We start from the raw sequence: 14,490 nt of genomic DNA, 5'->3' as shown, positions 1-14,490 counted from the left end.
TTTTTTTTGTCACATCTCAAGGTAGAAGTAGCTAGATAAGTGCCCTTTATGGTCTGTGAGCCTCTGCCAAAATTAGTTAGCACCACGACAGCTACGTTGGCAGAGCTTCTCATCCTCATATATTGAGATATAACTAGTTAATGGTGAGAAGCACTCACTGAGAATGTGGAAGAGTAATAAATCCATGAGAAAATCTGTACAGCAAATTTTACAGTGATCACATATATTTACCTGCCAACCCTGGGACTTATTAGCCCAAGTGACTTCACAGCAGTGGGCTCATTAGAATAAAGAGGAAGAGTGCAGAAGTCGATAACTAGCGCCCTTGGTTTGCCAGAGAGAGAAAGGAATGAACAGTTTTTCATGTCAGAAAATAATACTGAAAAAAATAAATTGGTGCATAAAGAAGGGTGTTTTTTTTTTTTTTTTTTTTTTTTTTTTTTTTTTTTTTCCCAGCTCTTACCCTGCTCTTATCAGAGCGAACAGTTGCTTTTTGTGGGACTAATTAAACAAAACTGAACTGCAGACAGCTCTCCTGTGAGTAGAGTACCCGAGATAGGTTGGTCTGCTAAAGCAGCTCTTGAATTAATTTTCTCTTCCTTTACCCTGCAGCAGCAGTTCTAATTAATAAGTTAACACGTTACTGGCTGAAGGGAAATGCACTTACAAGGTCCCCCAGGAAGTGTTGGTGCTAATGAGGAGGGTTTTGAGGCCACTGTATGAAAACATAGTTTTAGCAACTGTCAGAAAGCTAGGTGAGTGCTAGCAAAGAGATGAATGTCTTAAGTTTGCACTCAAGCTTTGCTTTCCTATTTTCAAACGTCAGTCTGTCTGCCAGATGAATAGTTGCAGATTGGATGAAAAGCTAAAAATATTATGTCTCTACATTTAGAAGAACATTTCCTTTTCATTATTTGTGTATGACTTAAACAATATGTACAAAGACATGGTAGTGTTCTCTGTATACATTTGCATATAGCTCTGTGAGGTAAAAATGTTTAGTTTCTTCAACCACTGAAGAGGAATCAGTCTAGGGTAAAAAGTCTATCTGTTGTAATACCTTACTAAAACACTGCAGCATAATTAGAAGAGGAGTAGTGCCCTAATTAAAACTGCTAGAGAAGCCTGCACAAGTAGAATTAATTAAATTGTTTGGACACAGTGCTGGGGTGAATTTCAGGGTTCTTCCACAAGGCACTTCTGAAATAAGATGCTGGAAAGGTGCAGCTTCAAAACATCTGTATTTGAGAGCATGTGCATGCACAGATAGGTGCACATACATGGTGTATAACTAGATCCGCCAAGTCACAGGTCTTTGCATATTTGTATGCTTCTATTAAGAGGGAAATATGTGGTGCAGAATGATTAGCCCAGGTGGAGCAACATAATAGCAGCTCATCAATGCTGCTTCCAGGAACTGAAATGGCATAAATTAGTTCAGGAGCATGGCCCTGCTGAAAGCAAAGGAGAATCAGCTCCAGGTGATGAAGCACATACATGAAGTACTCCACAGTCCATGCCCCTCCTCCTAAACTCCATCTCATCCCTTTTTCTTGCCAATCTCCTCCCCTCCTTGCCAGAGGCCTTTCAGCTATTTGATGTATCATGAAGGTGGTTTGACTGAAAGATGACATACAGAATAACTTCTTTTCTCAACCACTGTTTTACCTCCTGATTTTTTTTCAAACTTTCAGCAAAGCTGGAATTTGAAATGTTGTTGCTGAACCTGTTGTTTGCTACAGGTATTTTCTGGAAACTCGTAGTAATTGTGGCTTAAAGTGGCAAAAAAGAAAATATTTGAGTTTTAAAATAGAGTGTAATATCCCACACAGTGTTTCTTGTTTACTTTTTCAGGTAACTAAAACTATGTTTCTAGTCTGCTAGGAATATTTGAACAAGCATTTATGGTGAAAATTCAGCTGAGTTTTCTCAGCTTGTCTTGCGAATGCCTGTGTTAGATTGGTGGAAGACTGTGTAAGTTGCAAGGGTATTGGAGCTCCCTGCCCTGCCTGGGGCACCTGTGGGGTGGGATGGGCATACACAGTTGTCTGGTAGTCTCTCTTCATTTGGTGTTACACATGGTTCATACTGAAAGTGCTTCAGCCACTTGCTAGTATCTCCAGATGTCAAAGGTCATGGTTGTATAATTCTTGCTGTTTCTGAATGTGCTGGCATTTTAAGTAATCTGTTAATGGAGAGAAACATTTTCTATAAGGCATTATAATTTGCATTATGCAAACCTGTCTCTGCTGTATGCTTTCTTTAATATATAATAGGCACAAAAAGGATGGTGTAGAGTATGGGCCTTTTCATTTATCTGTGTTCATCAAGGAAGGTAGGTTTAAAAATGGCATTCTGTATGCTTTTTTTTCCTCACTATAAGAAAAAAAAAGTCTGAAGAAAATTCAGCTCACAAGTATTTTAGCTGAAAGTAAATCCAGTATATGATAAGAAGTAAAATAAAACACAGCAAATGCAGATATGAGCATCCCTTAAATACTTTCTTCAGCAATATCTAGGCTAATCACAAAGCCTTTACCTGTAGATGGTATGAATTTCTAGTTGTGAATGCTGTGTTTTCATTGGTGATCAGTGTGGTAAATTTTACCTGCCAGTATATATGAAAATGCTCATTAAGGGATAATACTGTGCTTTACTGCAGTGCCTTACTGCACCTGTAGTAGCTGTATTTTAGGAGTATAACAGCAAAGCAAGTTTCTGCTGCTTATGTTTGTTCGTAGCTACAATGCCAATATTACTTTGGTCAAATCAGTATAGGTTTCCCTCTTGACAGGAATACAAAAAGCAAGGACAGATACTAAGAAAGGTGTAAATCTGGTTACATTGAAGTGCCCCCTGGGAAAGAAGTTGTCAGAACATTTTCCCCCATTATTAGAAATCTAATGCCTGAGCAAGGGCATTATCCTGCCTGAATGAGGTTGGTATAAGAATATGCATCTGAAAAGGGTGATGTCACACACTTCTTTTTTCAGAACAAATAGTATAGACACTGTGTCTGCTCATTCTAGCATCATTGGCACATCATATTTAGTATAAACTACAAATGAACACTCAAATGTCCACCCTGTTTTTTGCTTCTGTACCAGTTCTTTGCTTCTTAAAACTCTAATCTTCAGTTGTTCATTATAGCAATTGTATAATATACTTAACAAGTAAATTACTTTTTTTTTCAGTTATAATGATTCTGTTCCAAACTATTTACAAAGGAAGACAGAAGTATACCTAAATTAAAAATAGTCACTCCTCCTTTTTTTCCCAGATCAAACATCTGTGATAGCCAGATACTCAGTTTCATTCTTCAGATTACTGAAACAGAGACCTTTGAGTAATAAATGCTCTGGTAAGAGTGCAATGTCCAATATGGTTAAAGTATGTGTATTTTGTATGTACATTTACTTATATTTTCCATGCAGTTGTTTCAATGTACCTTACTATTAGAGAGCTGGATTAGCTATCTGTGTTTAAGCCATCTCTTGTGAGTAGAAATGCTCAAGCAAACAGCTGGCATGCTTGTGCTTTCTGAACAACCTGTCTAACGTGGTGGCTGTGCTTCCCTGACTCAGGCTGTGGCTATACATCCCATTACAGCCCTTGCCTCACAGATGGATAAGATGACTGCCCCAAGCCTGCCCACAGCTACTCATCATCATCTCTCTTCCCAGGCACTGCTGTCCTCAGGCCTGATAACTAAACCATGCATGTGAGCAGTCTTGTATGTCATTACTAACCCTGCTCGTTTTGAGTGAGCCGGGTTTTGAGGCCTGAGAGAAAGATATAATACAAGTCTATCTTTTATACTCATTCTTTAACATTGAGAACATAGCAGTAAGATGAACCACCTTATTCTTTGACATCTTGTGTTTGAAATTGGGTAGCAAAGACAATAATAGGTTTGCCCCTATCTAATAGTCTAAGAGATGGTGCTAGGTATGGGATCCTCCAGAGGGACACTGGAGATATGAATTCAAACATAAATGTGTAAATTCTTTCACAGCGCTGGGCAACCTCAAGGGTAAAATGGAGGGAATGGCAGATAAGGGCTGTGTGTAACTTCCATTTGTATACCGCATCTACTGATAAAGACAGAGTGAATAAGGCTTAAATAATTATTGATTTTTTTTGTATACAGCATTAGATTGTGGGCTCTGGTTATCTCCTTTTTGACCTCCTTTGTGCAGAATTTATGATTCATGGTCTTAGATGTGGGTATTTTTTCCTCTTCTCTTTCTGTTGAGTTGGAAACAGTTTCATTGTATTTTGGATTGAATGGATAACAGCATTGAAACAAAATGTTATTTCAGCTGGCGGTTGCTTCAGTGTAACATTCATTCTGAATATTATGTCTATATACTCATAACAGAGATAGAAATAAGCATTGCTAATGTGAAGCTGGAATGTTAATGGATTAGAGACGTACAGGCCAGGATGTCTGAAGCACTCCAGGTGTTCTGCAGCTATTCTGATCAGGTCTTGAAATCAGGTAATCATCATGTAGCCATAATAGAAGGGATTTGTTAAATGCAAAATTTTTATTTGTTTTCATGGAGGGATATGGCATCTATAATTACTTTTTGTTTTATGCTCTGTTCTTGGGTATAAAAAATCTTAATCTTGATACAATTTTTAATTATTTTTATATCTTAATTTTGGTGGCCTTCTTTTAATATGAACAGTTATTATATTTCATAGCTATAATCTAACTTTGGATTTGAATTCTTCTATTATTTGCAAAAAAGGGCAAATGGAAGAAATTCCAGTGGCTATAAAAGATAGGGATTTAAAGTTGACCTTTTCTGTCATTTTGCTGTTAATTTTTATTTCAAGTTAGTTTTGTCTTTGTCTGAAATATACGTTATTCTGAAGCAGAAGCTTTCCTTGTCATTATTAATATAAAAATGGTTAGGTAGTCTATGAGTTTTATTTTATTCTGTCTGAGTTCAGGAGCCCATCTTATTATGTCTGTTTTGATTTGTTTATTATTTATTTCCTTTTTTGTTATCTTCACGAAGTATTTCACAGGCCTTTCTAGCAGGAAAAGAGTAGAACAAAAGGTGAACATATTTAAATTGGATCAACATTTTCTTCAGGCTATAGAAAAGCCTTTGACTAATATTTTTTTTTTATTGTAATTGCATCTCTGATTACCATGATGATACTATAAATAGTTGCGTTTAGGAAATCATGATATACAGCACAAATGGAATTTAATTTCAGTAGGAATTCTTGTTTTTTCTCTTTTTCTCTCTCCCCTTCCCACGTTTCTATCTGTTGTCCCATTCTACTTTTCCTTCCCAGCCAACTAAACAGAGTAAAGCTTGTGACATTCTGAATGTCAATCACAATCAAGAATTTTAAGGCAAATTTGTTTAATTATATGCCAGCACAGGAAAGATTAAGGTTACTGTGTGTTTATTGCCATCTAATGTGTAGCCAATTTGCATGCTGTTGAAGCCACAGAGATGTTTACTAAACTAATAACATTACTCTTCCTCGCCTCTCACTTTCTCATCATTGCTGGTGTCTCTTTTTAATGACACTAATAGTTTGAATATAGCATTTGAAGGGACTGAGAAGTTAGTGTAGGCTGGTAGGATGTAGAGCTTCTTGCTGTTGTTTACTTATCACATCAAACCTGGGGCTAATAATAGAAAGGCTGGAAAGAGAGACCCACAAGCAATTCTCGGGTCTTTTCAATCCAATCACACCTGCAGCACCCTAACTGCTGCCCTTGATGGAAGTTTTTACTAGTAAGGCCAAAAACGTGGAACCATGGCTGCTCTTTGACCACAGGTGAGTGCATGTTTCGGTGGTGAAGCATGCTGAGTATGGGAAGCATGTACTTCTGTCAGCCCCATACAGTGGTTAAACACTATCTATGGCATTCTTTTCCTATTCATTCATCAAGGTATGTTTAATAAATAACCATTTAGGACAGAAGTCATTTTACCTCTTCTCACCCTCCAAAGCCCAAGCTCTCCAGCTCTTAAAGCAGGTCTTGTTGAAAACAGTTGCTCTTCACTAGCCATAGGAATACTGTTCCTTACTCTTCCTTTTCCTGTTTTTACTCCTTGTCTCACCAGCCTTTCCCCCTCCTCCTCCTCATCACCGTGGAGCAGTCAGCCCCAGGAAGGCTTGTTTAGGGCAGTTCAGCCAGTGCTTTGGCACTGACACAAATTGTGCATCTGCTTTTCAGCAAAGCTGCTAGCGCAGCCCAGGGAACATGTTCAGAAGAGAAAACAGACCCTCTGATTCTGCTGATTTGAAGTGAGCTATTACCTTGTAATTGCTTGCTGGAGAATAGTGTCTGTGAATTATATAGTTCTAATATTACTTGTACTAATAAAATACAAGGAATATGTACCAGTATGTTTGGGCCAAAAGCCATTTTTGTATGACAGTCATATCTACTAAGAAAGTTACATAAGTTTAAGAGTATTTGCTTTAAGACTGATCGTGCAGTCAAGTGAAGTAGCTCCCTCATACTGCTGGACCTCACCTGATGAGGGCTTATTTCAGTAAGGGTCACAGTTCAGTTTATGCATTGTTATAGGAATAGATGGCTTCCAAAAGTCAGGCATATCTAGCACTGTCTGCTGGGTTCGAAGGCTTATTCTCACTAGGAGCTGATGGGCACTAATTGCATTTAAAAAATAGCTTAACTGTTTTTAAAATGTAGTAGTAAGAATGCTTCAGAAAAATTATGTATCGGCACGGTCACTTGATTTTGGACTTGTTCTCTTTGGTGAGGGTTTGTTCACATGACAGCTTTGTATTTTATTGCTTATATTCCATATAACAAAGTGCTCAGACCATCACAAGTCCTGCTGTAAAATAAGATTATTATTTTTTTTTGAAAGAATTTAGGCTTTAGGAATGGAATTTGTACAATTTTTTCAGAATAAGTATTTCTTTATACTGAATAGCATGTTGTGGTGTTTTGGCATCACTTTTTGGTTGGTAGTTTTCAGCTGTAAAACTCTGGTAAGATTCTCAGATTATGCACTTAATTAGAAGTAAATACATAACTGACTGCAGACAAATAAGAAGGAAAAGATAACATGTCACAGTTTTTAGTGCAAAATATCAAGAATCATAGAATCACAGAGTCAGTAAGGTTGGAAGGGATCTCTGGAGATCATCTAGTCCAAACTCCCTGCTCAAGCAGAGTCACCTAGAGCACGTTAGACAGGATTGCATCCAGGTGGGTTTTGAATACCTCCAGAGAAGGAGACTCCGCCACCTCTCTGGGCAACCTGTTCCAGTGCTCTGTCACTCTTGCAGGAAAGAAATTCCTCAACATATTCAGGTGGAACTGCGTGTGTTTCTGTTTGTGCCCGTTGCCTCTTGTACTGTTGCATGGCACTACTGAAAAGAGTTGAGCCCCATCTCCTTGACACCCTCCCTTCAGATACTTATTGATAAGATCCCCTCTCAGTCTTATCTTCCCCAGGCTGAACAGGCCCATCTCTCATAGCCATTCCTCCTAGGGCAGATGCTCCACTCCTCTGATCATCTTTGTAGCCCTACACTGGACTCTCTCCAGTGGCTCCATGTCTCTCTTGTACTGGGGAGCCCGGAACTGGATGCAGTACTCGAGGCCTCACCAGGGCTGAGTAGAAGGGCAGGATCACCTCCCTCAACCTGCTGGCAACACTCTTCCTAATGCACTAATAGAAGTTTTTGTTTGGTCTAGAACTGGAACATTAGAGTGACAGCTAAAGGAATGTATGTGTATTTCTCAGGAATAGAAAAAATAGAAACTTTAAAGATAATGCATCTTTTTCCAGAAGCTAGGTTAAAAGATAGGTAATGACTGTAGCTTCTTTGTACTCAGTCATTTGTAAAATATACCTTCAGGTTCCTTGCTTTAATATACTCATGGGTTCTATTTTAACATTCATTAGGAAAGCAAGAGTATTTTTGTGCCCTACTAAACCAATTCACTGCTGACTTTCTTGCAAAAGTGATGCATATAGCATGTGGGTATTTTATCCATAAATATATGGATACTGACTCTTTCTGCTGCAAGAAGAAAGTTGGGAGGCTGGCAATCATCGTATACTTGAAGTGGAGCTATGTGTGAAGCCCTTATGCTTTTGCCTAGGGAGTAGGATGGGTATCTGTAGTGTTCATTGGGAGCTTGTGTGTATGCGTCCGCAAGCATGAACACTTATGCACTTGCACAATTGAGAGAGAGGAGAGGTAGAGAGAATCACTTGTGAAAATGGTGCTTATGTGGCCCAGTTTGGAGCAGGATATAGGACCAGATGACCTCCAGGGTCCCTACCATCTAGAATTTTAAATAAAATAGCCATAAGGATTGAGCTGCTTAATTCTAGTTCTGAGGAACCTGGGTATAAATAATTAGTTTCTACATTGCAAGAACCTGGAAAAACTGTCTTCAGCAACGTTTGTGCTGCATTTTTGTGATGGCTAATGAGCATGTGTGTGTGTATATACATAAAATACATGGATACACATGCTAATTTTGTTTATGAACCTGGAAACAGGTGGTGACCCAGATTGCTCAGAAATGATACCATTACTGTGGCAGATGATCAGTAGAAGTCTGTTTAATGGCACAGCGTTTAATTAAAAGGAAATCCTTAATAATAATTGTAATAATGAATTGTGTAAAGTAATTTTAAGGATTTCTTTACTTTTAAAACTATTTGCTGTTAAAGATTTTTTTCTTTGGTTCAAAACAGGAAAACTAGAAGAGATAGTGGGCTGCTGATTGACCAAATAGTGTCTCAGTTTGAAATCTGTTGATGCTGAAAGCTATGGACAGTGTGTAGCAGCAGGCAGCAATCTGACTCGCATAAAATCAGCTGTTCTCCCTGCTTATACGTGATGATGATGCAGAGCCCCACAGCTGTTGAATGTTACAGGAGTCTGAGTAAATAGTTGCAGACATGGGTAAGAGTTTTAGCTGGCATTTCTTGGACTTGCCAGCATCAGTAGGCAGGCTGAAAACAGGACTTCTGTCTCATTTTCTCCCCAATCCCCACCTCCTCCAGTCATTCGTCAGATTGAGTGCACTAGGTTTGTTTCCTGTAAGTAAACAGGAAATCTTGGTCAACAATAGTGGCTCTGTAAAACTGCTTTTCACAAAGGCTATGTTCAGGTAAAACTGTAGCATGAATTGTGCATAAATATTCCTTTTTTTTTTTTTTTTTTCCTTGTACCCTGTTAGGCAAGCAGTGGTTAAAGGCTCCCTTCCACATCCTTTTGCTTTAACGCTGTTTGGGGACACGTTGTACTGGACTGACTGGAACACACATTCGATCTTGGCCTGCAGCAAATACACTGGGGAGGACCTGCGTGAAATACATTCCAACATCTTCTCTCCCATGGATATCCATGCTTTCAGCCAGCAGAGGCAGCCAAACGGTAAGCCGCCTTGCTTTCTTTTTTAAAGTGCAAGTTGGAATTGATTTGCTAAAGTCTTAATTAATCCTTCTGTATGGTAGCAAGTGGCTTCGCTCTCATGATGGTGCAACTTTTCCAACGTAGTGATTGGGAAAAGACTCAAAGAGAAACCAAATATTCTTTACGCTGCGTTTTAATGTCCAAAAAAAATTGCTTTTCTTCTGACTGCCACATTTAAACTGTTGTATTTGTTTTTCTGCTTCATTTGCAGCTTGAAGGCAGCTTGATGTTTTTATTTTTTCTGAGAATTAGCTCTTGAATGGAAATAGTGTTAGTGTGGCAGATGGTATTAAGCAAGACTAGTTCTGTGTAATTACCACTGTCTTAACCATTGTGTTAATTTACTGTGTTTGCATTTTTTTTAATATAAACAACCTCCTATACATTCAGCACTAACATGTTGAATAGTTTGTGAAACCGGAAAGAGCGGAGATGAGAAAAGGTTCTTCTTTAGAGCTAATTATCCTTTCCCCAAGAAAGGAAACAGTGAACATCCAAGCATTTTGGTACCATAAATACCCTGCTACTCGACACTTGGAATTAATTTTTACTTGTTTATCATTTCCTTCTTTAATCTGTGTTGCTGCCACCAGTTCTACCACTCAAAAGCCATATGTGTCTTGACACATAAGATGAGGTCTTTTGTTATCAGAAGCATTAATCTGTGTGATTTATGTTTAACAGCTACAAACCCATGTGGAATTAATAACGGTGACTGCTCCCACTTGTGTTTGATGTCTCCTACCAAGCCCTCTTATCAGTGTGCATGTCCCACTGGTGTGAAACTTCTTGAGAATGGAAAGACCTGCGAAGATGGTAGGCTTGGTTTTTAAAAATCCTTTTAAATTAAGCACAGATTAATTTTTGGAGGGAAAGGGGTTCTTCCAGCTTCACTGCATAATGCACATTAAGGATATGAAATTGTGAAATGAGGTATGCTTTTGTGGTACAGATGTGGTAGAAAAAAATGCCCTCTATTTTTCAAAGAAGAAACTTAGTGTCATGGCCGAAGAGTAGGTTATCTCTAGTCACAAAATTTAGGTTACAGTTGTCACTACTTGCCTGCTAGTTTTTGCCCAAGATTTATGATGCCTACCTCCTTTATCTCTAACATTATTGATCATGGACTTGTTTTTGGCTAACAGGATTATGTGATTAAAACAATTTTATTTTTAAGACTTGATGTTCATTTATACACATACACACATGCATAAATTAGGCACCTACATCTGTATGTAGAAATAGAAATGAATGGCATAATTTTAGAGGTGCTGAAGGTCTTTCAGCCTTAAAACCCAAAACATGACTGAGACTTAGGGCTGCTGATGCTCACCAAAAACTGCTTATAGTGCCTTGTTATGTTTTTAATGCGTATTATTTCAAATTCTTACATTCTGCAAGTATAGGCCTTCTTGTGACATTACTGTGGCTTCTATAACACATTAAACAGTATCAAAATAGACATTGGGAGAAAATTAACTCTCATAAATAATCTTTTATTTACTCCATGTTCCTCTATGACAGGATAAAGCGGAGGAAGAAACAGTAAGATATAGCAGAATTAATTGTAAATAAGGTAAATAAAATATATGCAGGAATAATTTTTATGCTAAATCTTCATTTTATATTTTTAAAAAATTCTAAGCTTGTCAGCTACTGTTCAGTGTTTTCTGTAATTTCACACTATTTCATGCTTTCTGCTGATTATTTTTGTGTGGCGATGTGTGTCTGTGTGAACCTCATTAAAATAAATTGCTGCTCTTATATGAGAAACCTCAAAACCAGCTCTTAAATTAGCCTTTCAAGTTTGTTGTAAGAACCTACTGATACTTGCACAAGATGTTATTCTCCCACTTTTGCCAGTACAAGGAACAAGCTTTAATGATAGTGTTCTGGGTTGGTTGTATTTTGTTGGAATGTGACACAAGTCATGTGTTTTTCTCAACACTTGACAGGCATGGATAAACTTTTATGGAACTAGATAGCTAAACAATTGTTACCCAATACAAGCATATTTCCAAAAGTAGAACTACATGAAAAACCCACATAGTGAGGGCTTGGTCACCAAGCCAAATGAAGGTAAAAAGGCAGAAAAGCAGAGGCTGAACAACAAAAGACAACAGTTTGAACAAGCCAGAGAGCAGGAGAGAGTGGGGGAAGAGAGCGAGCGAGAGCAGAGGAGAGAGAGAGAGAGAGCAGGAAAGAGAGAAATAGCTTCCTTTTGACTTCCTGGTGACTGGAAAAAGGCTAGCATCTTCCAGCAAGATGACTGTCTCTCTTGTGATTTAAGAAACAGGTCTTTCTATCCAAGATGTGCCATCTTCCTTCCTGAGATCCAGCACCGTGTCCTTGCAGAAGCAATCTACCACCCTGGTAAACTGCCCTGTGCTAAAAATCTTAGTAGTGTTTTTAGTGTGTCAAAATAGATTACCAAGTCAAATGGATGGGTGGACTCCTGAGGAACTAGTCTAGACTTTCAAAAATAAAAACCTTTATAAAAGGACTTGAACTCCTCGTACAGAGATATTCAAAATTATCAGTTCATTTCTTCAGCCATTCTTAACATTTCAGAATATGCAGTTATTACTCTTATTCCTTGAACACATGAGGATCCAAACTGAATGTTCTGCAGCTGTAAAGTATACATGGCTCACAAAATATAGCTTCTGTTTTACCAGGAATTTTATTTACCAATTTGCTGAGGTACTAAAGCATGTTGTCCATTCATATGGGGGAGGGGGGAGTACAAGGCCATTTATTTATGATAGTCTTGTTGATATGATGTTGTGTTTTTACCAACCATTCTGCCACTGTGTTTTCTAAAATACTCTTCACATCCTCTCTTAAGAAGAGAAATAGGGCGGGAAGGGAGGAAATCGAAACTGTGTTTACTTAGCTCAAGGCGTGTTGTACACTGCTGCTTATTGGCCTTAGAGTCAAGTACATTACCAAGTCGAACAAGCGACTCCTCAACCTATGTTTGAGATCCATTGGTTTCCCTTAACTTCACGAATCCTGCACAGAGCTAATTCCCGGGAGGAGCGTAAAGGCCAGAGGGATTCTTGTCAGCCTGCTGGCTGCTCAGTTTGTTCCGGTGTTTAGAGCTAGGCTTACCCCAAAATCATAAAATATTTTGGACTCTTTCACTCCTGAAACTGAAGAGAGTTGCAGATGATAGGTTTAGGGCTTTTGCGAGTGACCTGTGACTTTCTAGAGCTCTTCAAGTCTGTATTTTGCTCTCATTTCTCCTAGTTGGGAAGGCTACATTTATTAATTCAGGGGAAGGGAAGGAAAGGAGGAGACGTGAATGGCACTTGGTCAGAACCAGCCTAGTCGAGAAACAGGTTTTGAGCAGTAAATCTGTACATGTTTGTGTGTCCACTTCCTTCCTTGAGTTTCTTAATGATACTGGTGAAGTAAATGTGCACTCTTTTTTTAGGGCAGGAATTTGAGGCTTTCTGGTTGTGGTTTCTTTTTTTTTTTTTTTTTTTTTTCTCCTGCCCCCCCTTTTTTTTCCCCTTCTTGCTGTTAATTATATCTGCTGTACAGGAGTAGGACTGAACCTTGAGAACAGAAAATAGGAAACTTAGAACACTTCCTATTGAAGCACTGAATAATTAAACCTGGGTCCTAGGTTGGAGCTAGAACACGTATGTGACTTTTCTTGGGGGGGGGGGGAGGGGAGAGAGGGACAACTTGCACATAAAGAAAGGTGAAAATAAGGCCAAGGCTTTCTTTTCTTCAGACAGTTTTGTCTTCTAGCTGTAGACTAAGATCAGTTCCTAAACTGAGTTGTTTCATGTCGAAAGGAGCCTCTCTGAGAGGAGAACTTTATTTCCTGCTGTGCCGATGAGAGCACTGGAATGGATGGGAAAAATTTGCAAGGGCAAATTTTGAGTGTGTGTTTGTGGTGTTTGCAGTGGCTTGGCAGTGACGGATGATCCTTGCAGCCAAAGGTGAGGCTGGCTGACCCTCCTGGAGCAGTTTCCATGGCAATGTAGCATTTTTGAATAATCTTGGTTTATAGAAAATCTTCTCCCTTTTCTTTTCCCCCATGTTGGTTTCTTCTCTTTTTGTTATTTTTTTAATTCATTGCACCTTAGAGGAATTTTACCATTTCTCATGAGAGTTTGGAATAATAATCCCCACTCTCCATTTATAAATGCATCTCCACAATGTTTCAGAAAAGAAAGATCACTTGGAATCAAATTAGCTATTTTCCTAGTAACTGATAGTACTGGGTGGTTGCTTGGCTCTTGAGTGCCATTCCTCTTACAAAACAAAATGGCTGTTTTATTGAGATGTGGCTAGGAGTAGACACTTAACTCCTTCAGTGTCTAGGTGAAAGTTTAAAAATACGTAACCCTCAAAGAAAAGAGAGACAGAATAATCAGTTTGCATAGCCATCAAATTCAGTCAATAATGTCCAATGCTAAGAGTTGTGTCTGAGAACATGCAACTCAGTTCTACCAGTATGCTTTTACCTACACTGCCCTCATGTTCTTGGTAGCTTAGCTCACTTACCTGTAGGACGTTTTCTTTAGAATTATAGGCACCACTGTTCCTTTCAGTTTGCTAGGGCTATATTTAGATGCCCAACTTGGTAGCCCTTTTTGTAACAAAATTTAGATGTGTTTTACAGGTTTGCCTTGGGAATTGAATTCTTATTAGTTTTTGAAGATCTCCCCATTCACATGCTCAGCTTCTGTCTTTGCCTATAGTGAATTTACCTTTTTGTTTTCTACATTTGGTATTGTCGGTTCAGATCTGTAGTTTTTATGGAGAAAACCAATGCTGACTTCAGTCGAGCAAGGAAATACCAGTATCCTCATGAAGAAAAAGCACTGCTTTTAGCTTTCATGTGAGCTTTGTTTTGGCCACTCTGTTTATTTCCAAGGAGGAAGAATCTTTATATTGCTCACTGATGCTCACATTATATTTCCCTCCCAGATGTGGGGACAGTCACTAGAAATTGGCACTTGCTTTTGCAACATAGGGCTGTCCAGTGAGAGATTTACCCTTCTGCTTTGCTTGGAA

The 14,490-nt window shown here is 38.6% G+C and overlaps 1 protein-coding gene across 4 annotated transcripts in view; it reads left to right on the top strand.

The window, feature by feature from the left end:
• LRP6 (LDL receptor related protein 6) overlaps window positions 1–14,490 on the top strand; it is a 122,855-nt gene that overhangs the window by 55,393 nt on the left and 52,972 nt on the right. For all 4 annotated transcript variants that reach the window (XM_062592805.1, XM_062592789.1, XM_062592779.1 and 1 more), the window contains 2 exons: window positions 9,218–9,414; window positions 10,138–10,269. In XM_062592805.1, coding sequence (XP_062448789.1) covers window positions 9,218–9,414; window positions 10,138–10,269 — 329 coding nt within the window. The remainder of the gene's footprint in view (window positions 1–9,217; window positions 9,415–10,137; window positions 10,270–14,490) is intronic.

The sequence above is a fragment of the Rhea pennata genome, chromosome 1, assembly GCF_028389875.1.
Source record: "Rhea pennata isolate bPtePen1 chromosome 1, bPtePen1.pri, whole genome shotgun sequence".
Classification (NCBI taxonomy): Eukaryota; Metazoa; Chordata; class Aves; order Rheiformes; family Rheidae; genus Rhea; species Rhea pennata.
Note: the sequence above shows the minus strand (reverse complement) of the source record. Positions and strands in the feature narration are given on the sequence as shown.